Genomic DNA, 27270 nt, shown 5'->3' on the forward strand with positions numbered 1-27270 from the left:
AGGGGACATTCTACATGATAGCTGGCTTGGACCCTTCAAAAAGTGAAGGGGTGAAAACATAGGCAGAGAATTTCTACTCTAGTTTATAGGAGACTAAAGGCAAGTGAACTCTGATTAGATCTTGAGCCACATATACACATACCACACGCACAGCAATTTAGGACATTGTTGGGACAGTTGGGAAAATCTGAATATGGACTGTATGTTGAAACTGAATCGATGTTAAATTTCTGAGGTTTGATAATGTGAGAGAATGTTATCATTGTCTCATGGTTATGTAAGAAAATGTCCTTGTTCTTAGGAGACTTATACTGAAGTACTAGGGTGACATGATATCTGCAACTTACATTCAGATGGTCCAGCCCCTGTACCCCACAAATACATATATATGTATAGACAGGGATATGGAAAGAGTGAAAAAGATAAAATGAAGATGACAAAATATTAATTGGTGAATGTAGGTGAAGAATATGTAGATGTTCACTGTATTCTTTCAACTTTTCTATGGCCATAAAAATATTGCTAAATAAATGCTAAATAGTTGTGGGGAATAAGGCAATTTGCCTTAAATTAATTTTAACTCTGATTTATCTTTAACTCTAGCGAAATATTTACATGTAAAATTTATTTGAAGTTAATTAAGGTGTTACTCTACCTACAGATTCTTAGCTATTGTACAAGAATCCCTAGAGGATTTAGGATGGGTTTTATGAGTCTTTTGATACATGCAGAGTGTTTGTATATGTGTATTTTTCTGCATAGAAGGTCCATCATAGCTTCTATCATATCCTCCAAGGGAGGGGTCCATCCTTCAAATAGTTAAGAACTACTGACCTAGAGTAGATTTACAATTTATAATGCATTCTTTATTTTGAGTGTCTACATACTAGTTAGCATTTCAGACAGTTCATGTATAAATTTGGTAATTGTGAATGTAATTCTCAACTTATGTAAAGCAAATGAACCTTCAGCAGATTCCAATTTATAAAAAGATTTGCTTATATCAGCTGATAGTTCAATGTAAGTTTATTTGACCACAGGGATTCTGTTACTTAGAAACACACCATGACATTCTAATAGCATGATGTATTCCTTTTCTTTTCCAAACTAATATGTGTTTAGTGCAATCATATGTTATTTTTAATGCAGTCTGCTTTCCCTTGTGTGGATTCACATTCTTCATATTTTGTGCAAAGGGAAAAATATGCTAGACTGTAAATTTTTTAATCCATTTTCATGTAGAAAGGGAAATATAATGTCAAAGAAGAAACAGTCATGCCTTTATTTTTTAGTTGTATAATCACTAAGCTCTATTAATCTAGTTAGAAACATTCACCTCTTTGCACATAACAGTGTGTGACAGACCAAATTCCAACATGACTTATAGTTTCAACTGTTCCTGTACAGCATGTTGAAGCAACGACATGTGAGTAATACGTTAATATGCCAAAGCGTTGTTTAAGACATATAGGATGAAATGTATCTATATCTATATAGATAGATAGATATAGATAGATATAGATATATAGATATCTATCTATATATCTATATACACATATCTATACTGTTTACAGTAGATTTTAGTTTCTCTGAAAATCTTTCACAAATGCCTCTGGGTCTGTTGGAGTAGGTTTAATCAGAGCTGATGTTTATAAGGATAGTAAATACTTAAACTCCCCAGGAGAACCATCTGCCCAGAGCATGCCGCACCTGGCCAAGGCTTACACGCAGACTCTTACTGTATCCCTGTAGACCCACTTGTGGGTTATCTCTGAGGTAGGAATCCATCTGCAGGACAGGTTTACTGATCAAATATTCTTCTAGTTTGGCTATTTTAAATACAGTTTTTCTCCCTTTTTGGTGTTATATTATTACAGTGAATCACACTTATAAGTTAGAATTACTTTTGTTTCCTATAATCAGGATTTTTTTTTAATCTGCTTCTAAACTATTGCCATATCTATGACAATAAGTAGTTTAGATTCTGTGAGTCCTGGTTTTACTCTGTGTTTAGAGAGCCCTTGCTCAGGTAAGGCTCGAGCCCTTGCTTAGCCCTTGTTCTAAGCTAGTTTCATTCTGTTCTGTGTGATGGATATGAGCATGCAGTGACACAGCACAAAGACTGCCAAGCTCAAGAGAGACGCTGACATGACTGCAGAGTCCCACTTGAGTGCAGCCGTCTACAGAGAGCATTTGCTGACTCCTGCCCTGCTGTAATAGGTCCACTCCTTTTTCCACTGTATATCACAATCTAAGGAATCAATGTCCTTTAATAATTAATATCTACCATATTATGAGACTTGGCAGCCTTGAGCAAGTCACTGAACCTTCCTACCTGCTGGTTTCCCAGTGCCTATCCATGAAGGAATGGACACTCATCTGACGTCCACCCTGTGCTCAGTACTGTCATGGACATCACCTTATTTAACCTTCCCAGCAGCCTTGGTAGGCAGATGTTCTCCTCAATTTCATGGGCAAGGAAACTGGAAATCAGAGTCTAAGTAACTTGACCAAGCCCACAGCTAATAAGGATTCCAGTTCAGACCCAAGATACTCGTTCTTGTTTTTTCATTTCAAGAGGTGGACCTCCTGTTTCACAGACTTCTAGGGTTTAAGGGCCCCTGGAGTCATCTGGTATATGTTAGAGCTGGCCAGAAACTTCTGTTTTCATAAGTACTTTTAATATTTTTGAATTTTAATTTGACTGAGAGTCTGAATTCAACTATGGACAGTTGAATAATTCATTTATCACCAATTTGTAAGTACTTCTCCTATGAGGAAACTTTCTGTTTTCTAAATAAGGGAAAGAGATGGAATAGATATCCTAGAGGGTTTTTCCAGCCCTTTGAGGTTTCACTTAAACAGCAGAACATGAGTATTGCATTCTTTTATGTCAGCATCTATGAACCTAGTAATTCATGTTTAAATGATGGCTTTGGAAAACATTGTCAAAGTTGCTGTTATGGAGAACAATCAGTTGATTACTAAGTATTACCAGTTGTCAAAGCATGACTTAATTTTTTATAAAATATACTCTGTGTCTTCTAATGTCCATGTCAGGAAATATTAATGAGAAATTATTCCTTATTAATTTTATGACCCTTTATAAATATTTATTGCTTTTCCTTTAAAAATCCTTAAATTTTGCAGATTTCTTTTTGTTTTGTTTAGGAGTAGTATTAAGATCAACTTTGGACAACTCATGAGCTGATTGTTTAGACTGAGGAATCAACAGTCATTTTAGTACCTACTTTGTACACAGAATGCAGGGATCCAAGAAATGAATTGTCTCTCTTCTTCTAAGTTTTACAGTCTTTTGGGGAAAACAAGATACACCTCCTACCCATCTACCGTACAACACCCCACATGCAAAGAAATAATCAATGCAGACCTAACTCATAATACCAGATCTGTCTTTCATGAGGTTGGTGGAACACATGCCGAGTGCCGAAGGGAGGGGTCACTTCCCAGGGAGCTGGGCTTCTAAGCACAGCTTGTCTTGTGCCTTGGAAGCTCCTTGAGATCAGATCATATGGCTCAAGTCAGATGGAGACTTATGGTGTACTTGCTCCCCTTGAAATTGGAAGTCGGTGCTCATTAGGGTTCCACTCCCCTGCCCTTCTCTTCACCTGCCCCTCAATGTGTATCCTTTCCTTTGGATTCCACTCCAGCTGAGTGCATTCCCACCCTCCTGCCTGAATTCCATGGTGACCACCCCCCCCTCCCAACTTCAGCATATTCTCACCCAAACTGTCCCTTTCTTACAGCTTCTCAGCAGTATCAATGAGACTCAGAGCAGTTCTCCTTTTTGTCTCCTTTTCTCTTTGTGTGTGTCCCTTACATGGTAGATCACTATCCACTAATAGTTCTTCTCTTTTCTTTTATTCTCTTTCTTTCTTTTTACATTTAATCAGTTCATTTTATTTTTAATATATTCTCAGTTATTCATGGCTCATAATGTCCTTCTGAGATTGAGCCCCTCAGAAGACCACAGGTGGTCACTAATTATGGCAAACTTGCCCTCAGACTTAATCTCCACGATGAGAATGTAGATATTTTTTTCTTTCTTTCAAACTCTCTGTCATACCTATTCCTGTTCTTGCTTCTTCTTCCTGTCACCTGTGCTGTGTGGGTCCCACTTATTCTGTTTCTAGATTATTACAGTGGTGGCTCTTTTTCCTTCCTGAAACCATTGCTTTCATGACATACTCCTCCCTTCAGAGTTTTTTGGTGGTGCACTACATTGCTCATCACAGTAAGTCTGGTCTCTTCTTGCTGGCCTTCCAAGCCGTCCCAGGCCTCTTATTTCCTGTATAATCTTTCCTCCACTGGTGAACCTCAACTATGCTTGGCTCATGCCTCTTTTAGTCAGTCATTCCTTCCCCCTCGACTGATTCAAATCCTATTTCAAGGCCCAGCTCAAGCCTGTTGATCTTTTCTTCTCCAAACTCAGTGCTAGTTATTTCCCGTATCGTATATACCACAGGCTTCCTTTATTACTCCTGATTTAAATTTGTCAATTCAGGGAAGCCATTTTTGCCTATAGCACACAGCATTATGCTTAACATAATGTGTGGCACCAGTAAAAATTTGGGATTTTATCCTTTAGCTATATACCCATCATCTGTGGCTTAAATTTCCACTCACTTACCAAATCTAAAATTATCTTGAAACAAGCATTATAATTTATTAACACTTCCCAATGAATTTAAAGGTTTATACTACATAGTTTGAACAGTTATTGGAATAATCACATTCTTATGTGTGAATGGGGTGTCATCCTCACTGCTCTTAGTGGTGTCCATGCAGAACAGGGGCAGATTTCAACTAGTGTAGTGGGTGGTGTTTTCCATGTTAATAAAAGCAGTCATCCCTAAGAGTAGTTAACTTTAACCTCACAAGCCTGACTCCTAAGGGATGTGTGTAGAGTCATTTGACAATACAAGCCCAAGGAGAGATTGTTGTATCTTCTCGCTCCTGTTGGCAGCACCTGCCAAACCAGGTGCGCTGCACCCTCAGAGGTGTGCCATACGCACTCTCAGGTGTCCAGACTTTCCACTTTGTGGTCTTCATTCAGAAGATGCATGTTAAGTCCAGACTCAGCCACCTACTCCCTGTCATTCCCAAGCGCCACACACTCACCCTCAGGATGCTGGGGTCATCCTGACCTGCCTTCTCCATAGGGAGTGACACAGTCTGACAGAGACGAGGATGTGAGCCCAGTCTGTGCACGCTACAGCACTGTGCCATGTTGTGCCTGTCCTACAGAACACGTACTCATGCTGACTGCCTTTCAGGGTGTTTCAGGTTGGAGGTCAGTAGTCTTTGGTTGTGGCAGAAGTGCTCAGGGCTGATCCCACCCTAGGAGCTCCAAAGGAACAGACACATCTACTAAACTTCCTTGCCCTGGCATACTCAGAGGTTGGCTGTGTCCAGGCAGCTGTAATCTGCATACCTGAGAAGCGTTTCTTCAGACCAGAGCTCTCCAGTGAAGTTCTCTGAAAGTGTGGGAGGAGCTGAGCAGAGGATAAGGACCAGGGACTTTGGCTGAATATTCCTTATGATTCTTAAAACTTGATGTGTCATTTATATAGTACCTTGTCTACTGGTTTCAAGAAATAAGGGTGGTTAGGGAGGCAGGCAGGAACAGTGGCAGCTAACCCTTCCTGATGGTAGCAAAGCTGTTTTGTCTGAAGAGAGTCTGTGTACTTCCTCTTTAGGGACACTTCCACCCCAGGGCACCATGAACTCCTAATGAGCCATGCTTGAAAACCACTGATGTGTTCATCAATGCATTTATATTCACACAGCATGCTATTTTATAATTGAATCAAGTGATCTCAGAAAAGTAAAATGACTACATAATTATTGGAGACCAAGATGGGCTCCCAGGTGTCCTGATTCCTGGTGTAATTATTTCCTTATGATTCTAGGCTATATGTTTCTTTAACCACATCTTACCTTTAGTGCTTTTTGAAATATTTTAATCTACAATAAGCCAAATCTCAAAATTGAAAAGTTAGTTAGTACTCCTCGTACTTATGTGCAAAGATGACACACCATTAATATTTTCAGACCATAGCTGGGCCAGGATTTCCTTCGTGTACATATGTATTAGTAATTACAGCATATTTCTGAAGCCAAACAGAGCACCTCTTTATTTTAAACATTATATATCATGAACAATGTTTGCTATATGGACATTTATCACATTTTTAAAAATGGAATTAAAGCTTCTATCCAGAGTATGATGAAGTTTCAAAGCAAACAAGTTCAATGCTAGATATATTTTATATTTTAAATTATAAAATCAGAAATAAAAGCATCTTACAACTTAAAAACAAAGCTTTCATCAGTCATTCTGATTTTTAGCCTTTCTAGAGATTCTGCTCCCAACAGGGTGTCCCTGAGTGCACAATAGGGTCTCAGTGTGTTCCTGGGCCTGGTGTTACTCCAAGGCTTCCAGGGATTGCTGTGTCTTACTGCAACTTGTGCTGTTTGCACACTCTAGAAACCCACGATCTGGGAGTACCCCCAGGCCCAGGCAGAGGGGCCTCAGGAACTCAGCATGCTTCATTGCATCACCACCCTGTTCTGCTGACTTCATTACACTTGGCCTGTTGATTTGATTGTCTATTTGATTTCCTGCTTATTGCCCCTAACGCAGCATGCATTGCCAGAGAGCAGAGACCTCATCTGATCTATTCATCCCTGTCTCTGTAGAACAGCACCTGGGACACATCTGATTAAAGTCAGAGTGAGAAATGAATGCTGGAGTGTTTCAGTATTCGTCTGTGTTGTCCAGGATGCTAATTCTTTTGACTCACCTTATTCAGTTTGAGTCCCCTCTGACACTAATTTTGTTTACTGTTTAGGTTGCCTTAAACCACTTATGTCAATGCATTTATATTCACACAGCAAGAAGCATTGCACAAGGGTTCTTGTTGATTAAATGAATAACCATATCTTCTTGTTTTCATCTGTCTCTTACATTCAACTTGGCCAGTTTAAATTAGCAATGCTTCTACATTCCTAAACTAGTTATAAATCTCAACTTTTATTCCATAGGATTTTATTTCTCTTCTTAGCAACTTGGCTTAAGCCTTTGACCCTTGATTCTAACAGTTTGTATCATATTATTATTCTTGTTCATTTTGTAATCTCAGAAACCTAGATATTAAGAAAAGGGGCTTAGAAATAACATTAGCTTAAAGGGGATAAATCAAACTTACACATTTTGAAAGCTGTCCAGATAATAATCAACTTTGGTTGAATATGCTGGTTGCTGTCAATTTTATATGAAATGTTGGCAATTATAAGTATACTCACCGTGCATACCACACTTCCTAGATGCTTTTTATTCTCTGGTTCTCATAATGACCCTGTGAAGTGGGGCTGGAAGGTTCTGAGGATAGTGAGAGAACTATTAAAGGATTGAATAACTGAAGTTTGAAAAATTAGAGTAACCTGCCCAAGGGGGCCAAGACTAGAACTTAAGTTCCTAATCTGGTGTTTTTTCAAGGTACAAAACTGAGAGTAACAAGAAAAGTCAATGTGGTTTCTGTATGTGTCTTTTACAAATTACTTTAGAAATAAAGATAAAAGATCATTATATAATGAAAATTTTAATATATTATATGGTTTTGTTAGGGTCTAGTACATAGTGAATACTAATAGCTTTATGTTAAATTGAACTGAGTAAAAGGATACATTTGAGCAAATTAGGGCAAAGAAAAGAGGTACTAACAATGACCAGAGGAGCAAACATTTTTTTTAATTTATGCATTAGGTTTACATTTACAAGGCTTAGTCAAGGAAAATTAACATATATTTTAAGCAAACTCCACTGCTTCCCATAAAATCTTTTGATCTTGAGCAAAGAATAATGAGGGTGATCTTAAAATACTGTTAAACTTTTTAGACTTACAGAGAAATTTTAGACTTGCAGAAAAATTACAAAAATCATATAGAATTCACATATACACTTCTCCCAGCTTCCCCTAATGTTAATAACCACATACTTAGCCATAGTACAATTCTCAAAACCAGGAAATTAACTTTATAGTAGTGTTTCAATTCCACACGTGTAATTAATAGAAGGAACTAAAGCTAAGACAATAATTAAGTTTATTTATACCAGTAATTGTATCATAGGGTCTTATAGAAAATTAATAAATTATTGCTTTAACAGTAGAATAATAAACAGAACACTAGTTCATAAATTCTACCTATTATTTTTTCCTGTTATCAACTTCTTGGTCTTGAACCATAATATACATAATTTTTAAAAGGACTTAGGGAGTTCTTAGCTAATAGCAATACTAAGATCTGTTGTAAAGGACATGCTTATTTTGTTCCAGATTCTTCCAGTCTAGTTCAGTAGCACACAACATCCTATTCTCATGAGAAAACTGTGCAATGAGATGGCCTCTTTCTAGAGTGTAAAACTGAAACCTTCACTAAAACTGCCAGAAGACTAAACCTTGTAGATATGTCTTTGGTTGTTCTTGTGTGCATTGGCGAATCAGGTTGGCTAGCATAATGATACTAAGAATAACATGACATTATATCTCTCTTATTGATGAAAGATGCTACTGAAACAGATATGTGAGTATAATTTACAAATGACAAAGAAAAACGTGGAATTACTTGATATTTTGTGGTTTAAGAATGACACTTGAATATGATCTTATGCATGAAAATGCGTAGGATGATATTTCTCTTGTTTTAATATAGTTGTTTTCAAGATGAAGATGTTCCAGGGTTGAATCATCATCTTCTGCAGAATTGCAAATTTGTTCTGGAAGAATATTCCTAAGGAAAAATAGACATGCAAGTCATAAATGATCCAAGTAATATTCTGCCTTCATAATTTAGGAGTTAAATTTTACATTTGTTTTAAAAACTCTTTTGTTTTTAAAATAAAATTGGATCCTTTTCTTATACACCCGAAAAAATTTCAAATATGTCAAAGATCTACATGTGAAAAAATGAAGCCATAGAATAGTAGAATAAAACATGGTCATACCCTGGGAGTGGGGGAAAAATCTTCCTATGTGTGACTCAAAAACCAGATGCACTAAAAGAAAAGATTAATAAATTGACTACAGGTTTGTTTTTTTTTTTAATGCAAAGTTAAAAGACAAATCACAAACTAGGAGAAAGTATTTGCAATTTATATTACTGATAAAGGGCTAATATACAAAGACCTAAAAACCTAGGAGGAGAGGGAAATGAGAAAAAAAAAAAAAAAGATACCTGGGTAACCAGTTTACAGAAGAGAAAATGAAATGGCATGTAAACATGATGCTTAATTTCATTCATGATAAGAAAGATGTAAATTGAAATGATACTGGCATACCACTCTCACTTACCAGATTTGCCCAACGCCCTCCCAGAAAAATCCAAAAGTTCATTAACATGTTCTGATGATGAGGCTCTATAGGATCAAACATCACTGAAGGAAATTCAAAACAGTACAGCCCCATGGATAGGAATTTGGCAGTATCTAGCAAAATTACATGTGTATTTTATACCTTTCACTCAGCAATCCCACTTCTAGGGATCTATCCCAAAGTTAGATTGGAAAAATACAAAATTACATTTGAACAGAGTTGTACGTTGTGGCATTATTTATAGTATAAAAAAATGGAAACAATCAAATGTCTATCAATAAGGAACTGGTTGAATAAAATGTCCATATAGTGGAATACTATTCAACTGTAAAAAGGAATGAGGAAATTCTCTACATACTGATATGGAGTGATATCCAGGATATACTGATAATTTTTAAAAGTGAAGAACAGAAAAATATACACTCTTTCCAGAGAGAAAAAAATAATAATCGTTTGGTGTAATAATTTGTATAATAATTGTGAGAGGCAGTGGGGAATATGAATGCATGTATGTATGCTTATATTTTAAAAAAATAACACTGGGATCATCAATGGGAAATTAATTTAAAAGTTTAGGGGCTTCCCTGGTGGCGCAGTGGTTAAGAATCCGCCTGCTAATGCAGGGGACATGGGTTCGAGCCCTGGTCCGGGAAGATCCCACATGCCGCGGAGCAACTAAGCCCGTGCGCCACAACTGCTGAGCCTGTGCTTTAGAGCCTGCATGCCACAACTACTGAAGCCCACGCGCCTAGAGCCCATGCTCCGCAACAAGAAAAGCCACTGCAATGAGAAGCCTGCGCACTGCAACAAAGAGTAGCCCCCGCTCACCACAACTAGAGAAAGCCCGTGCACAGCAATGAAGACCCAGTGCAGCCAAAAATAAATTTTAAAAAACTTAACCTGTGGGAAAGGGTGGAGTATGGTATAAGGGACAGGCATAGAAAAATATTATATAGAAAGTAGCAATTCCTAAAAGCCAAAGCAAATTAAAGACCTATCTGAATATTAAGTTGTTGACCTATTGTTACAGAGAAAACTTCTGTATTTAAGCTATACATCCTTCATGGAATATATTCTTAGGACAAGTAGAACTACTAAAAACATAAAAACTTAATTAAATACTTTTGTTGTTAGTTGTAATAATGGTATTATCATTTTGAAACTATTGTTTATAGTAAATATAAGTTATTGTTGGGAACCTAGATTTTCAGTGTAAGATAAGCAAGTTTAAAACAGAAGGACTTCTCTATAACATTAAATTTGACTTGGGAATATCAGTATGAACTCATTTTTTTTTCTTCACAAAATACGTATTTCTGGCAGTCCACTGAAAGGCCTTGAAACAATAACGACACATTTGAAAGGAAGATGCCTGGTGCCCAGATTGGGGCCTCTGAACATGATTCCCCAGTGAGAGGAGCTAGGGCTCTTTGGAAGAAGGCTGGCATCGGGCTGTAGTGGGGAATATAAAAGTGAGCCATTCAAGATCTACAGAGGCCTATCCAAGGACACAGGAACCAACTCGAAGGGCTACCATTGGCCAAAGATGGGACAGTTTAAGAACAATGATTGCAGTTGATTGAAACATTCTTAATATATAAAGCCATAAGTTCATATTGATTCTCCAGAGAAAGAGAGGAAGCCAAAAACAAATTAATAAAGCAAAAATATTTAGGCACCAACTTCCTTTTTATCCTGAGACAGCCACTGTTAAAATTTTAATATATTTTATAGTCCTTTTCCTTCATGTTTAATGCATATATATAATTTTTTCCAGTTTTATAAAGATTGGCATAACATTGTATTAGTTTAAAGTGTACAACGTAATGATTTGATGTATGTGTATGTGTTTGAAATGATCACCACCGTAAGTTTAGGTAACATCCATCACCTCACACAGTTACAAATCTGTAACCAACTTCTTACTCTGCTAGGCAGTTTAAAGGAAAGAACTGAGCCTACCTTTCAGAGTAACAAAGTTGCCCTAATTGAAAAGAGAATATTATTTACAGAGGAAGTCCAGCTATAAAATGTGGAAAGAATGACAAAAATAGAAATTCACCATTTTATTACCCCTAAGGAAATAACAGATGCAAGCAATAAGCATCTGTGAGTGAAAAAACCATTGGTTCAGTGGTGGAGGAGAAAGGTTATAATGGAGATATCAGGCCGTGACCGCCTAAATCCCACCAGAATGGAACAGTTATTGTATGCCTCCTGATGCAGTGCAATAGGAAGCATATAAGCATGACCTAGGAATTATTTTGGCCCAAAAATTTTGACTCTGAATCTTTAAAGCCTTTCCCATCCCCACCTCTTCCCCTATATACTTTTGACTCTTTCTTTGTTTTATTTTTCAGGAGTTTGTGTTTGGAAATGTAGAGACAGGTAAAAGAGTAAGGGGTATAATCTCCAAGGACAGGACCACAGAGCTCTGGAATCTGCCTCCCTCGTTGGCTGCACTAACAAAGCGTTCCAGATTAATTCTTGAGACATTCATACTTTCTAGGCAGGGGTGATGACTCTGTCAGCAGACGGAACACACACAGAAAAATGTATCCTCAGAAGTGAGGGAGCTGAGTGTCAATAAATTTATTCAGAATTTTGTCTTCAGAAAAATCTTGATAGAAGCAATTTTAATTTTAGCATATACTTAGGCTTTGTGTTCTGCAGATTACAGTGTTTGAAATTACATATGGAGGTGGGATTAGCACCATAGTCTACTGCATTGAAGCCTCATTTGAACATGCCTCTAAGGTTCTAGGTATTATATAATCATACTCTATTTTTACATTTTTTTACTATGGAAGTTTGCATACATAGAAAAGTAGAAAAAACACTATAATGATTCCTTACATACCTATTATCATCCAGCTTCAACAATCATTAACATTTGCCAATCTTGTTTAATGCAACCTCTTGTCACTTTTTTCTTTAAATTCCAGACATCATGTCATTGTTGTTTAATCCTATATTTTGTCACCCATGACAATTTAAATGGATACTTGAAAAGGCCAGAATTTACCGTATCTTGTTGTTGTTCAATCTCAGAAAATGTAGTGCTTTCATTTCTTGTACCCCAGGTGGTATAGATTTTAATTCATTATGATCCAGAAACAGCTCTCGCAGAGAATGATAAGCCCCATAGAAGGAAACTTGGTCTATGCCATCATCCACAAGTTTATTAAATGACAGGTACAGGTATTCCAGGCCTGGTTCCATGTGACCAAACACAAAGCCAGGGATGCGCTCTATCTGGTTGCCGATGAGCACAAGGTGCAGCAGCGACTTGGGTAGATAGGAGGGGACGTGGTAGAGCTTGTTGTAGGAGAGGTCAATTGATTCTAGATTTCTAGAAAAGAGTAAACAGAGTGGGGACTTCAGGGCAGTGACTGTAAGCTCTAAGTTTTGACAAGCCAGTCAAGATGCTTGTCCATTTTCCTGCCAGTACTCAGTGTGCTGTAATGATTCCCAGTGCAAGTGTGGCTGTATGGTGGTCTGGCTGCAAGGCTAGTGCTCTTACCCGGGTACCACACAGCTGCTTGAGTTCTTCTCTAATAGAGGAGCACCAGAGTTCAGAGAGAAAAACTCATATCCCAGGGGTAATGCTGAGACCCAAAGAGGTCCCCCAAATATCTCTAAGGTCAAACTTGTATCAGAAATGAAGTCCAGAGTCCTAGCTGACATCAAACCCTAAAATCATCTCTGGTTCCAGCAAGAAAGTAGCAGTGTTGAGGGGTTTTTGCATTCTTGTTCCACATTTGATCTGATGACCTGGGACCTGAGACTTGGGGTGAGAATGAGGCATCTAGAAAAGGTTGTTAATAAGCCAGAAGATCTGGGAAATGTGGTAAACTATCTGGCTTTTTTCAGAGCCTTACCTGCGGCTTCTGCCCACCCCATGAAGACTTTTCACCTGATGAAGACTCAGTTGCCCTGCCACTGCCACATCCTGCTGAACCTAATTGGCCCTCAAGGCCTCTTCATCTCTGTCCTGCTTCTGAAAGATGCCTGTCCCCATGGTGCCACTCAGATCCCTCATTCCCTCACCACATGACTCTAGATTTGCTCTGATGCAGCTGCTGCCAGGGCCTGACCCTGCTTCCCTGTGTAGCTAATCCTCTCCTTCCTGATGAGCAAGGCCTCCACACTTTGCCCTTCACTGAGGCTACAGCCTGGGGCCACTGATTCCTCTCCAGGAGGATGGGCTCTGCTTTTTGCTTCTGCTGTTGGGTCAGGCATTCTTTAGTCTGTTTTGTAGCACTTGAAATAGAGAAATAGTTTGAAGGAATGAAGACAGTGTGGTATAGAACAGTGAATGCTGGTGCTTCCACCTAATGGTGAGGGAGAAAGCGGGAGGAGGGCAGCTTCTTTCCTCACTATGGGTAGGGGATTATCTCACTTAAACTTCATGACTGCCTGTGAGGTCAGCAGAGAGCAGAACAGTGATCAGACCTAAGGTCACACTGCTTGGGCTTAGCACTTGCACACTGTAGGGTGTCCCCAGCAGCAGTGACCATGGCCGTCCTAACATCAGTCATATCATGAGTGGTTTGAAGTCTATGCAAATAGCCAAGTTTTATGTAGGGGGAGGTTCACTAAGAAAGAATGCTGTCACCTCCCTCACTTGCCCATGTTCATACCCTGTTTAATAATGGCAAAGGAAAGAAATCATCTAAGAAAGTCAGATTGTAGCATGTACTTACTCTTGATTTATCCAGGCTAAAGGAGCAATTCTATTTTCTTCAATTTTATTATAACGTAGTACAATGACATTGATCTTTCTGGTATGATTAAAAGAAATTTCAGTTATTTCTTCAATTTGGTTATTTTCTAGGTATAATTCCTATAATTAAGAGAAGAGACTTATTTTTTTCATATTAGTTGATAAATATATTCAATCTCACAGAATTAAAATCAGGTTATAGACTGTTGTCACTAGTGTTAGCTAAAGAGTCTTGCAGCACTTCAAAATGAGTTCATATTTTTAAGTTGTCAGATTTTCTAACTAGTAAAATAAAATGTACTATCTGTCATGGTTATGGAATAAATGAATTTTATTTAATTATTTTTTAACCATAAAATGATATATGATATAGCATACCATAATAATTGTATAAAGCTTTCTAATTTACAAAACTTATTCACATAAATTATTTCATTTGGGCTTCAAGATCCTAGAAAGTAGGAAATAAGTAGAAATTATCACCATTTAGCAGTAGAGAAACTCAGGCCTGGAGAGATGGCAAGATGTTTGCAAGGTTACACAGCTAATACATGAGGGAAACTCATGCTGGCTGGCCCCAGCTTAGGTCAGCCTGCTTCCTACCAGTCCATGCTGTCTGTAATTGTTTTAGGCTCACATTTTTTAGATTTGTATGTATTATAATTACTTTAATTAACAGTTAATTAAGAGCCTTCATTTAACATCAGGGTGAAGTTTGCTAGAACCATTAGTAAGTTTTCAACAGCTAGCTGCCTTCAAGTTAAATTCATTTGGCATTACAAGGAATTTTTCACTCAGGGATCTTGTTGGAATTCAGAAGTAAAATTGGTATATATATTCAGAGCAACTTTCTATTCCTGTTGTAGTAATTTCCCCCTCTTTGTCATTTAATTTTGGTATTGTTGGAAGTGAGTAAAGTGATTTTTAGCTTTTTGCTTTTACCTTCCTACATATTTAGGGGTGAACTAGATCAGTGGTTCCTAAACTTGATTGTATGTTAGAATCACTCATGAGCTTTTTAAAGTATAAATTCCAACCTAAATCAGAGCACACTCATTTATACGTTGAAACTGCAGCTGTGAAGCAGTGCATTGGAAGGATTCACAGTACATGTACTTGCATGGACAGCACCTCCCAAGAAGCTAGCGAGAGGGTCTTTGGAAAGAGAAACCAGGGATGAGAGGGTCAGACGTGGAATAGAGACACATTGCTCTTTTGTACTATTCAAGTGTTGTGTGTGTGTTTTACTGTGTGCATGCATTATCTATTTCAGATTTTAATTTTTTAAATATAAATTGTTGACCCCATTCTCCAAAGAACCTGATTTAGCATGTCTGGGATAGGTCCAGGAATCTGTATTTCTTTAGAATCCAAGTGATTCTGAGGTAAAGCCAGGTTATAGAACCTCAATCTTTACAATTTTGGTAAATTCTAAAGGTCTGTCTTAATCTGGAAGTAGGAAGAGGAAGCATGGTGGCTGTGGTAGCAGCAGTATCATATTGAGATTAATGGCCCTCTCTTGGCTCACTGCATCCACAGCAGTGGGAAGCTTCGTCCTGCTGTCTGATTGTGTATGCGGCAGAAACAGAGCTCAGAGGAGGTGGCCTAGGAGTCAGCTGGATCTGCCAGGCCTCTTAATGCAGGAAGCTGGGGCGTACACTCAGCAGGGAAGACCCCCAGAGTCCCCCCTTAGTTAAGTGTGTTCCTTGTAGCAAGAGAGACCACACACTTGGGCAGCAGGGAGTGTCTCCAGAGGGGATGGAGACACAACAGTGCTTGGGCCCTTGGTAGGAGCTAGTTAGAACTAGTAAGCTGTGGGAAGGGGGTGGGGGTGGGTGCTGCTGGCACAGTCAGCAGCCTTCTCTGCAAATCTTGTCCATCTTCACAGGGTCACTGCTAGTCCATGTGGGACTCTGGGTGGAACAGACTGGGATGAATGTCACAGTTCCAGTTTGAGACAGTTTTGCAAGTCAAGGTACTTTTTGCAAGTTATAGTTTCTGTTTGAATACTCAGTTCATCTTGCCTGTTCTCTCCCCAAGAGCCGTCGGCAGAACCAATTTTCGCTTTATCAAGATTTTCTACTAGTAGTTATAATTTTGACTCATAATTTTGTATTGTTTGAAAACAGTGCTCAAAGTATAGTAAATTCTGTATATAGCACCAAAACTATTGAGTTTAATATGCATCACAATAACCTTTTAAAATATATTGTTTGTTTTGTCATAGTGTACTGTATTTAAAATATAAAATATTATAAGTAAGATATTGGTACCTCAATAGAAGCAGGAAGACCCTGTGGTATAATTCTAAATTTATTTCTTCCCAGACGCAGGTAGGATAGGCTCTTCAAAGGTTTGAAAGCTAAAGAATTGACATTAGTTTCACTGAGACTGTTTCCTTCCAATTCTAAGGTGACCAATTGATTTAAGTCTATAAAAAGATAAAATTATTGGGACATTAGGATAACTAAAACCATGTAATTTCTATAGGCTTTCAAAATGTCATGTGAAATGTTCAGTTTATTTGGAGGACTGATGTTGTAGCTTCTTTATTTGTATCCCCCTACCCCCTTAGAGCCTTTTCCCTAGTACTTTGCAAATCCCAAATGCTCAGATAAGCCAGGACTCAATGCTGAATGCATGGTCTAGGAGAGGCAGACCTGTAGAGAAATCACTGTTGTGCTGTATGATGAAAGTTTGTAACCCTCATACAAAAACCAAAACACCACACACACAAAAAAAGAAAAAAGTATAGGCAAATATCACTGAAGAATGTATATGCAAAAAACCTCAACAAAATATTGGCAAACCAAATTCAAAAAGATCAAGTGGGATTTATCCCAGGGATGCAAGGATGGTTTAATATCCACAATAAAAATCAATGTGATACACCACCTTAACAAATTGAAGAATAAATGTCAAATGATCTTTTATTATAGATGCAGAAAAAGCTTTTTTGACAAAATTTAACATCCATTTGTGATAAAAACTCTCAACAAAGTGGGTATAGAGGGAACATACTTCAACATATAAGACAAACCTACAGCCAGTTTCATACTGAACGGTGAAAAGCTGAAAGCATTTCCTCTAAGATCAGGAATAAAACAGGGATGCCCAAACTCACCACTTTTATTCAACATTGTGTTGGAAGTTCTAGCCACAGCAATCAGACAGGAAAAGAAGTGAAAGGAATCCAAGTTGGAAAGGAAGAAGTAAAATTGCCACTACAGGCAACATGATACTATATACAGAAAATCCTAGAGACTGCCACCAAAAAACTATTAGAACTAGTACATGAATTTAGTAAAGTTTCAGGATACAAAATTAATATACAGAAATCTGTTGAGTTTCTATACACTAACAACAAACTATCAGAAAGAGAAATTAAGAAAACAATCCCATTTCCAATTGCATCAAAAAGAATAAAGACCTGTACTCAGAATAAATCTAAACAGGAAGATAAAAGACCTGTACTCAGAAAACCAAGAGACATTCATGAAAAAAAAAAACTGATTGAAGGCAACACAAACAAATGGAAAGATATACCTTGTACATGGACTGGAAGAATTAATACTGTTAAAATGACCATACTCCCTAAGGCAGTCTACAGATTCAGTTCAATCCCTATCAAAATACCCTTTTGCACAGAACTAGAACAAATAATTCTAAAATTTGTATGGAAACGCAGAAGACCCCAAATAGCCAAAACAATCTTGAGAAAGAAGAACAAAGCTGGAGATATCACACTCCCTGGTTTCAAGCTATAGTACAAACCTACAGTAATTGAAACAGTGTGGTACTGGCACAAAAACAGACCCATAGATCAATGGGACAGAATAGAGAGCCCAGAAATAAACCCATGCATTTATTGTCAATTAATCTATGACAAAGGAAGTCAAGAATGTACAGAATGGAAAGGAAAGTTTGTATAAGGAACAGAAGCCAGAGGAGGGAGTTGGGGGGCCAGGGCACCCCACAGAGGAACCAATGGCCAAGCAGGGACTTGGAACGCAGGCAGATGAGAAGTAGAAGGTTGTAGAGGGTCATTCGAAGTATTTGCAAAGACGGACAGGTATGAAATGGCAGCATAATCAAGGATGTATGAGGAATGTAATGCAATGGGTGGTTCCTTTTTCCAGGACACTGAAGGAGCACTCTCTGCCTGGCAAACCCTCAGTCTCTGAACAAGAGAGTTTTAGCAGTGAATTCCCATCACAGTGTTCACTCTTGGCAGACAGTGCAGCCAGATGGACGTTTTGAAAGGAGAATGATCAAAAATTCTCCACACATTCAGATTGAGCTACCAAGAAAGGCCTTTTTACAAACAAGATTTTTCTAAATTGTTTCTACTGGCCTCAGGAGTGGTATGACCAAATCAACTGGAAACTTAAAGGAAAATGGACAGCTCAGCAGTGAAGATACCCAGAGGTATCTGAGTCAGACATTCAGGGTGTAACTTTGGAGTTTGTTCAGTGGCCAAAATTTTCAGAATAGGGGATGTTTTCATATGCAGCTCAAGTCATGGGTACTGCACTGAAATGCTCTGTGCAACTCAGATCCTACTCTTAGGCATATCAGAGAAGTAAAACATAGTCTAAGGATAAACAAAAGATACTACCATCAGGAGTACAGATCATAGATTCTAGAACATGACAAGGAGGAGGTGGCAGTGTATACCTGAGTGGTACGGAAGTGTGAGTGGGGCTAGATTCTCAAGACAGAAAGATGTAGGTAGACATGGGAGGGTGAGGCAGCCAGGTGAACTCATGGAAGCATGAACCCACATGGATGTGCTCAGGAGTAGGAAAGAGACCAGCCCTGGAGTGGGCCATATGCAAGAGGGGATGAAGGTTGTTGAGAGGGCAGAGGTGGGCTGTGCAGGGACTTTGTGCACCAGAAAATAAGGTCTGACTTTCCTTCTCTAGGCAACAAGCAGCCTCTGGATAGGGAACAGCATGACAAAATATTAATCTGCTGGTGTTTTTAACATCAGCTGAAGGACAGAGAGGAATTATGGAGGCCAACTAGTAAATTATGATAAGTGATTCTATTTCCTCATATAACCAAAACTCTTTAATTTCCACAACTAAAGATACTGAGAATCCAGCATAATTATCTAGTACATAGTTGAGGTTTTGGAATGTAATACAAGTTTTTCAGAGGAAAATAGATAATAGAAGTAGACTGGTGGTCATTACATGACCTCACAAGAAAGAGAAACAAAACACAACAATGTAAATTAATATTATACATTACTTTACGGTTATTCTCTGGCTTATGTGTATATTGTATATACATAGATATTATGTACGTTCCTATATGTAACAGGCAACAGGATGGAGGTAGAGAAGGTTCTTGTAGGTTAGACTGTGGCAGAAAGAGGATTTATTAGCAGGAAGTTGGTAGGAAGTCCTTCCCATTGTGGGCGGGGAGCTACATAACAGGTTATAGACATGGGTAGACTTGTGTGAGAACTTGACCTCATAGATATTCTGACTGGATAGCCACACCACCATCATTGCTAGAAAGGACACCATGATCATGGGTTTTGTTTTGTTTTTAACATTAATGAAGACAGGAACATTTTTTAGCATGTCCAGTTTTCTCCTGCTATCCCTCCCTTCTATTTTTTCACCTTCCCTTCAATTTTAAGACCTTCCTTTTCTCTATAGTGGGTATGCACATCTCTCAGTGGATTCTGGATGAACTCCCAGCACCTTGGCATAGCATGTGCAGAGCTGTCTGTTGTGTGGTTCCTTCCTACCTCTTCACATCATCTTTTGTTCTTCACTCCCCATCACACACTGCATCCAAGATCCATGAAACTGGATTTCCCATAGCATCCAAATTGTTTTGTTTCTTCACACTTTTGTACATACTGCTTCTCTCCCTGGAGTGCCCTGCTTCCCCACTTCTCTGGAACTATATATATAAAACCTGAAGGGTCATGAGGGAGCTAACAGAAGTGCTACAGACCACTGATGGTCAAGCCAGGGGCTTCCACCCAGAAAAGCAGTGTCACAGCGCTGGCAGTGGACTGTGCTTGGGCTTGCCTTGCTCACTGCCAGCCAACCTGGCCATCCACAGCAGTGGGACTCACAGGAGCTGAGGAGCCCCAGTGGCTACAGCAGTCAAGAGAAAACCCAGTACCTGAGGGGACAGCATTAGAGCAGAACTAAGAACTCAGTACCTGAGGGACCAGCACTGGAACGGGACTAAAGACACAGGCCTTTGGGCCACACACTACAGGGGCCTCTCTGGACAAGGTGACAGTGCAGAGGCTCCTCACTGGCCGCCTGCACAGGGCCAAGGCCTGTGAGGTGCTCAGACTGTAGAGATGCGAGGTGGATCAAGGAAGAGGCCAGTGTTCACCCTGGAACACAGTCAACCCTCTGGGAATATGGAAATTTTTTCACAAGGGGGAAGTGCGTGTGGAGAAGCAGTTGTAGGAATGTGTGAGAGCACCTTCCAAATAAGGACTTAAAACATGTCATTTTGACAACACTGCTATAAATACCATCTCACGTGTAGATCACATATAACCCATTAGTACACTTGTCCTAAATTAAGTGTTCCTTTGGTCTGTTTCACCTAGCAGTTAGAAATTGAACTTTCTAATGTCTTTTCCATATGACAAAAGACCTTCAAATTTTGTTTGTTAAGTACCCCGAAATCCATCTGGAAATAGAGTATTTCCATAACTCTGTAATCCTCAGATCTGGCAGTTCTCATTATTGTTTTTTCCCCATCACCAGAAGTGTTTTGTCCTTATGAAGTTTTTTGAGGAATGAAAGGAAATAATGGAATTGTTTTATTCCTTTAAAGGCTTGGTTATCAACATTAACCTAATAAATATACTTCAAATCAAATAAAAAATGTTAAGCACTATACTTCAAGAACTACACTAGACTGTTAGGAAGATAAAAAGAAAAATTAGGCAGTTTTTGTCTTAAAGAAGCATATAAAGACATAGCTAGAATTCACAAAAAGGTAAATGTAATACTGCCTCTTTTATACAGAGTTCATAATATGACAACTTTAGTTATCCAGCTAGTCCAGAAACAGTCTTAAGAGTAAATTCCAGTTGTATCAAATGTACAGAATGTGGGGCACCTTCACTAAAACCCATCCATGGGAAAGCCAGGCTGTCGTGGCAACCACACACCCATGGGCATCATTTGTCTTGCCCTGTGGGGTGCATGTGTCTCATGGACAAGTGCCAGAGCAGCCCTCTAGGGAACAAGACTGTCAAAGCCAAAGTGACTGCCATATAGAGTGCATGTGCTAAAGTTTATGTACTTTGTTTGTAGGATTACCCCTCAGCCTCACATAGTTGCTCATTTACTTATATTTTATGCATAATTCTCATTTGCCAAAACATGTCAAGTTAAAAATAGCAAAATGTTCAGAGACAGTGGGAGTTGTGTATGGGGTGTATTGTGCATCTAAGGAGACCCGTTCAACAAGCCATGATACTGTGTTATCACCACTGATACCAAAAACATCGGTACAAACACAGCACCAGAACACCTGGCTGTGTGGGGAATGTTAATGTAGCTCTTAGGATATTATGGATTTGTAATTTAGTTATTGTATTGTGAATGATGAAAACCTGAAATCAGTGAAAGTTTATTTATAAAATGCATTTTTAAGACAACGGGCAGTTTAAAATACATTTTTTTAAGTTTCACCAGTCAATAGTTAAAATAAATTTTATCAACTTAAAATGGTAACATGACCTAAAAAAATTTTACTAGCTATTCATTTAGCAATATTGCAAATAAAATTTCCACACAACTACAGAAGAAAGGTTATATGGACACATATCATAAAGTCAAACGTTAAATACCTGATAAACTTTCTTCCTCAATAACCTGAAGATTGTTCTCATTGATTTTAAGTTCTTCTAATGTAGATGGTAGTTCTGAAGGAATCGCTACCAAATTGTTTCCATCCATATTCAGGCGCATTAAATTCTTTAGAAGCTTAAAAGGCAAATCTCAAAATTACTTTTTTATCTTGTTACAGATGTACAGTCATATATGTCATTTAATGGTCAGTTTGCGGTAGTTACTAAAGTTTCACAAACCTTCAGTTGCTCAGGCTTAGACAAGAATCCCCATATTCTCCCTGCCACGTAGATGTTGGTCCTGTTAATAGCATTTATTCCCTGGTATTTTCAGCAAACTACATTTGGTGATTTTGCATCACACTCACCCATATTTTTATGGTGACTTTAGAAAGCAAGAGAAAGCTCATGTCACCGCTGGACCAGTCATATTTTCCTAGATCTTAGGTTTTCAACTTCTCAGCAGTAGACACAAAGTTAATTAAAACATGCAATAATGTGAATCTGTCATAGATGCTAACAAGACAGCAGTCTGAACCCTTTCAATGTGTTTGTGAACTCAGTTTTCCATCTATACTAAGTAGAGACAGAGTCATAAAATAGCACTAACGATTGTGGAAATTCTTCAAAATTAAATGCTACAAATGTAACAAACTGTTTCTATATGGTACCCAAACAGTTTTGACTGTCTGGAGAGTGCATATCCACATTTGTAGTTACATGTTTGTTGGCCAAACTAACCTACACTACCAAAGTTACAGAATGATTTACATCAGTGGTGCTCAGAGTCAATTTCAGCAGTTTGGAAATGGGACAGAGAATCCCAAAACAAGAAAAAGGTAATTTCCTACAGTGTCCTCTTTTTTGATCAAATACAGGAAATGCACAGGTCCCAACTGTTGTTCTATCAGGACGACTAGCATGAGGCAGGACTCCAGGTCTTTCACATGAACGTGGACACCAAGTATCTGGAGCTCTCTCGTCTGCAGTCCAGAATCTATATGAGAACCAGGAACTGAGCTTGTAAGAGGCCAGTGATTTGTCCAAAGAGTGGACAGAAGACCATCCAAGGGGATAAAGTTTGACCTCCTGGCATGTAACTTGTTTTACTTGGGCTTCTTTAAGCGCACACATTTATGAGTATTTGTTTACACACATAAACCCCTCCTTTCTTCTGCCTTTGTTTTTCTGAAAGTCCTTGATACTCTGTTTTCTCCCTTTTAGAAAAAAATTTTAATTAAATCTGATTCTTTCAAAGGTTTACTCTATGCTTTTCTCTTTCCCTAGCGTATCCCCATGTTAATTTTCATCTGAGCCCATTTGTTTTTCTAGAACCCCCTCCTGCTGAAGTATCCTTTATCAGATTTTGCAGATAGCACAAAATAAGGAAATTTTGTATTGCTGGCCTGAAAATGTTAACAGAATTTCCAGATAAGCTCTCCTTTTTTCCCAGAAACACCTCATGTACTAAGAGACCATATTTCAACATGTTTTCTGCTACTTAAGGAGAAACTCCTCTATAAATTCAAAACATTAGTTTTGTCATTCATGCTGTTGTGGGTGCTTTAAGGACAAAGCATAGGAAAAACAGCTAGAAACCTATAAAACAATATAGTATATTCAAGATAAAACTTGACTACAGTTTAGGGACATCAGAAACTTTCTTCAGAGGAAACTCCAGTAAAACATTTTACTTTTCCTTCCTTCTCCATCTCCACTCACTGACAGTACAAGTCATGAAAAAGCCATCCACGTGGATTGTTAGAAGTCAGAGCATGTTATTTACCTTGAATGCTTTTGGACCTATGCCTGAAGAGGTGATATTATTTCTGCTCAGATCAAGCCTTTCCAAATTCGGTAATCCATTAAATGCTTCATCCGGAATGGAGGTGATAGAATTTCCTAGGACACGTAGCAATTGTGTTTTAGGCCTATGTACCTATAAATACATGTATACATGCACATGCATAGATAGCAAAAGAGAGCTTTATCTGGAGGAAAAGCAATACTTATAGCAAGGACAATATGTATTATATAAGAAAATGAGTGTTTAGGAAAAAAACAAGACTGGGACTAGACTATTTCATATGGTCAAAATTTTCACTCTAAGGACTTGTCATGCTCTAGTACATCATGTTTCAGATGAAGCTGCTTTAAAACAGCCAGAATGTGGTTTGGTAGACAATTCTGTTAACATTATGCATTTTACAACAAAGATGTGTTTATGGAAGGTGCTATAGAAACTGATTTTTATAGTTCTTCGTATTTCCCTATTGACATTTCCTAGACCCTGGACCAGAAATATACTGTTTTTTACAATGAAACCTTGGGCATGTGACTTGCCTTCTTTGAGCATCAGTTTCCTCTAAGTAAGAAGCTTGGGGAGATAATCTCTCAAATTGCCTCCAGATCTTATAATTCTGTGACTTCAATCTATAGAAGTTCCTGCATGCTTTAATTTATGGGGTTTTGGTTTGACATTTAATTAAGTACAGTAGTCAATGATTTTTAAAGCCAGAAAATGAGCTTATCAGAAATAGTGAGTACTATAAAAATCATGTGGTGACCTTCTTATAAAACCAAGATACTGTGACTGAGCACAGGTCATTCATCTTTCATAAGACTTTAGACTTTCACAGTTTGTTTTGTTTTGTTTTGTTTTGTTTTAATGGCAGAGCACACCTGGCATGCAGGCTATAGAAGGAGGGGGCATTGCTGGAGCAGGACACTCTGGGCATGAGAAGAATTCCTTAGGAGGTCATGTGAACATGGTATCAGGAAGGCCATAACACCAGAAATGTCCTATTGCAGATTGGCTATCCTGATTAAAGGGGTCACGCTGTGACCATTGAGTATTTATTTATACGATCATTTATTATTTCTGTGGTAGTTGATTTCTGTTACTTCCCCCAAGACACATCTGAAACCCCACTCAGATTCTCTCACCCCTGCATCTTCAGAGCTATCCCCAGCATGGGCCTTATTGCCAAGACTCATTCACTGTCCCAGTCTCCCCACCAGCCAGCCTCACACACGTATCTGTCCTGCCATTCCTCCACTCAGAGCTCTTCCTGGCCCTATAAGAATGTGGGCAAAAAGTCTGGACCACTCCATGCCTACCACAATGGCTAAAACAAGGGGGGAAAACAACAGGAACTCTCTGATACTGCTGGAAGGAGTGTCACAGCCATTTTAAGGAACTGTTTGGTAGTTTCTTATAAAGTTAAACATGCTTTTACTGTAGCACTCGGCAATCCCACTCCTGGGTATATACCCTAGGAAAAAGAAAACTTAGGTCGGCACAAACATCCATATGTGGATGTTTATAGCAACTGTATGCATAATTGCCCCAAACTGGAAATAATCCAGATGTTCTTCACCTGAGACCTGTGGTCTGTCCAAACAACAGAACACCTCTCAGAAGTAAGGAGGAGCCAGCTACTGATAAACGCCACAACCTGCATAGCCCTCAGAAGCATTATGATAAGTGAAAGAAGTCCAGCTGAAAAGCCTACATGCTGTATGATTCCATTTCTGTGACATCCTAGAAAAGGTACTCTAGAGACAGAAAACATCAGGGCTGGTGAAAGGAGGGACATGAGAGAATTTGGTGAGGTGATGGAAATGTTATATCTTGATTGTGGTATTGACTGTAAGCATTTGTCAAAACTCAAAGCATAACAGGGACTTCCCTGGTGGTCCAGTGGTTAAGACTTCACCTTCCAATGCAGGGGGTGCAGGTTTGATCCCTGGTTGGGGAGCTAAGATCCCACATGCCTTGCGGCCAAAAAACAAAACGTAAAGCAGAAGCAATATTGTAACGAATTCAATAAAGACTTTAAAAATGGTCCACATCAAAAAAAAAATCTTAAAAAAACCCTCAAAGAATAACATGCTAATAGTGTTTTACTATATATAAATTATACCTTCTAAACCTGGCTTCAGAAAAAAGTCAATGGGAAATCATGGTTTGATTTGGAGGAATTTACTTTATAACTGATGGTGCTATTCTGCAGTAAACACCTATCTCTTCTGCAAAGTTTTTATGTTTGAAGATTGTGAAATTAATCTGTTTGGGGTCAACTTATATTATAAAATTAAAATATAACATTCATAGGACAATGGGAGTTAACCACAAAATCAATTTAACGTCAACATCTCTTACCTATGAGCTCCAGACTTGTTATCTCTGGTGCTGTTAGCGGTGGTATTTGTGTGAGGTCGGCGCTGATACAGGAGATGGTTTTGTATGACAGAGAGCACCTGCTTGGCAGAGGTGGTATGCCTCTGGGGGTAGCTGGGATTGGGAGTTGAGAGGGCATCCTGAACATATCTCCTCTGACGGCGTCATCGTCATCCTCGTCCTCGTCCTCGTCCTCGTCCTCGTCCTCATCCTCATTCTCCCTTGCTGGGTTTCTGTGTTGATGGGCCTGCCTCCCCTCCTCTCCAGGTCTCTGCTCTCCCCCTTCTCTGCTCTGTCCCTCATTGGGAGGTCTCCCCCAGTCTCCAGGTCTAGGGATCTTTTCCTTTTGCTCCCTATCTTCATCTTGTTTAATTTCTTCTTCTTCCTCCTCAAATTGAAGTTCCTCTTTTCTCAGTGCTTGATGCATTTCCACCCAAGGAGACGGCTGTTGCTTATGAAGTAAACTGGTAGGCTCTCTTTGTTCTGAAGAATCACCAGAAAATTCAGTTCTGTCATTTAATGCTATACTACTGAGTAGCAAATAGGAGGCTACTGACCACATAAGGAGAAGACAGCAGGGGCAAGTTGTGGTATTAATGAAAGGAAAAATCATAGTGAAAATTAGGTTAGTAAATAACATTCCCTGTAGGTATATGAGTGCAGTTTAAATGTGAAATGCATCTTGAAATTTTTGTTTGAAGTTTTAATAGAAATAAATAAACTTTATTTCTGTTTTATAAGACTTTATAGGCAATTCTTGTTTTTCCTTGTGAGCCTTAATACTTATTTTTACTAAAGTATCATGCTATCTGGTGACTAAAGAGGGAATATTACCATATGTTGCTTACCATAAGCAGTCCTATTGTGAGATTGTAATATAATCAGATGTGATAACTTTATAGTAGATACTGTTCAGTTAATTGGGCTTATTGATAATGTAAGAATTTGTACACTGTCAGACATAAAAAAGTGAAAGAGATGTACCTTTTACTTGTTTATGGTAGTGAAATTGGCTTTTATTTATAGATTTATTATATCTGTCTGATTTTCTTTCAGCTCCATGGGCCTAAAAGCATCCTCTGAAATTTAGAGTTATAGAAAATTCTCTTCTGTTTTC

The 27270-nt window shown here is 38.5% G+C and overlaps 2 protein-coding genes across 4 annotated transcripts in view; one reads left to right on the plus strand and one right to left on the minus strand.

The window, feature by feature from the left end:
* CENPP (centromere protein P) overlaps nt 1-27270 on the plus strand; it is a 230689-nt gene that overhangs the window by 132500 nt on the left and 70919 nt on the right. The window lies entirely within an intron of this gene.
* The window catches only part of ECM2 (extracellular matrix protein 2), a 36803-nt gene continuing 17176 nt past the window's right edge, over nt 7644-27270 (minus strand). Inside the window, exons 4-11 of one of the 3 annotated variants that reach the window (XM_029201714.1) lie at nt 26136-26636; nt 23757-23872; nt 21971-22106; nt 16395-16552; nt 14102-14241; nt 12421-12747; nt 9029-9079; nt 8720-8814 (exon numbers count right to left, since the gene is read on the minus strand). In XM_029201714.1, the coding sequence (XP_029057547.1) occupies nt 9064-9079; nt 12421-12747; nt 14102-14241; nt 16395-16552; nt 21971-22106; nt 23757-23872; nt 26136-26636 (1394 nt within the window). In that variant the 3' untranslated portion in view covers nt 8720-8814; nt 9029-9063. Of the gene's footprint in view, nt 8815-9028; nt 9080-12420; nt 12748-14101; nt 14242-16394; nt 16553-21970; nt 22107-23756; nt 23873-26135; nt 26703-27270 lie in introns of all 3 variants that reach the window. The other 2 variants (XM_029201716.1, XM_029201715.1) reach the window with 2 other exon arrangements.

The sequence above is a fragment of the Monodon monoceros genome, unplaced genomic scaffold, assembly GCF_005190385.1.
Source record: "Monodon monoceros isolate NGI ecotype Baffin Bay Population unplaced genomic scaffold, NGI_Narwhal_1 Super_Scaffold_5, whole genome shotgun sequence".
In the NCBI taxonomy this organism is placed as follows: Eukaryota; Metazoa; Chordata; class Mammalia; order Artiodactyla; family Monodontidae; genus Monodon; species Monodon monoceros.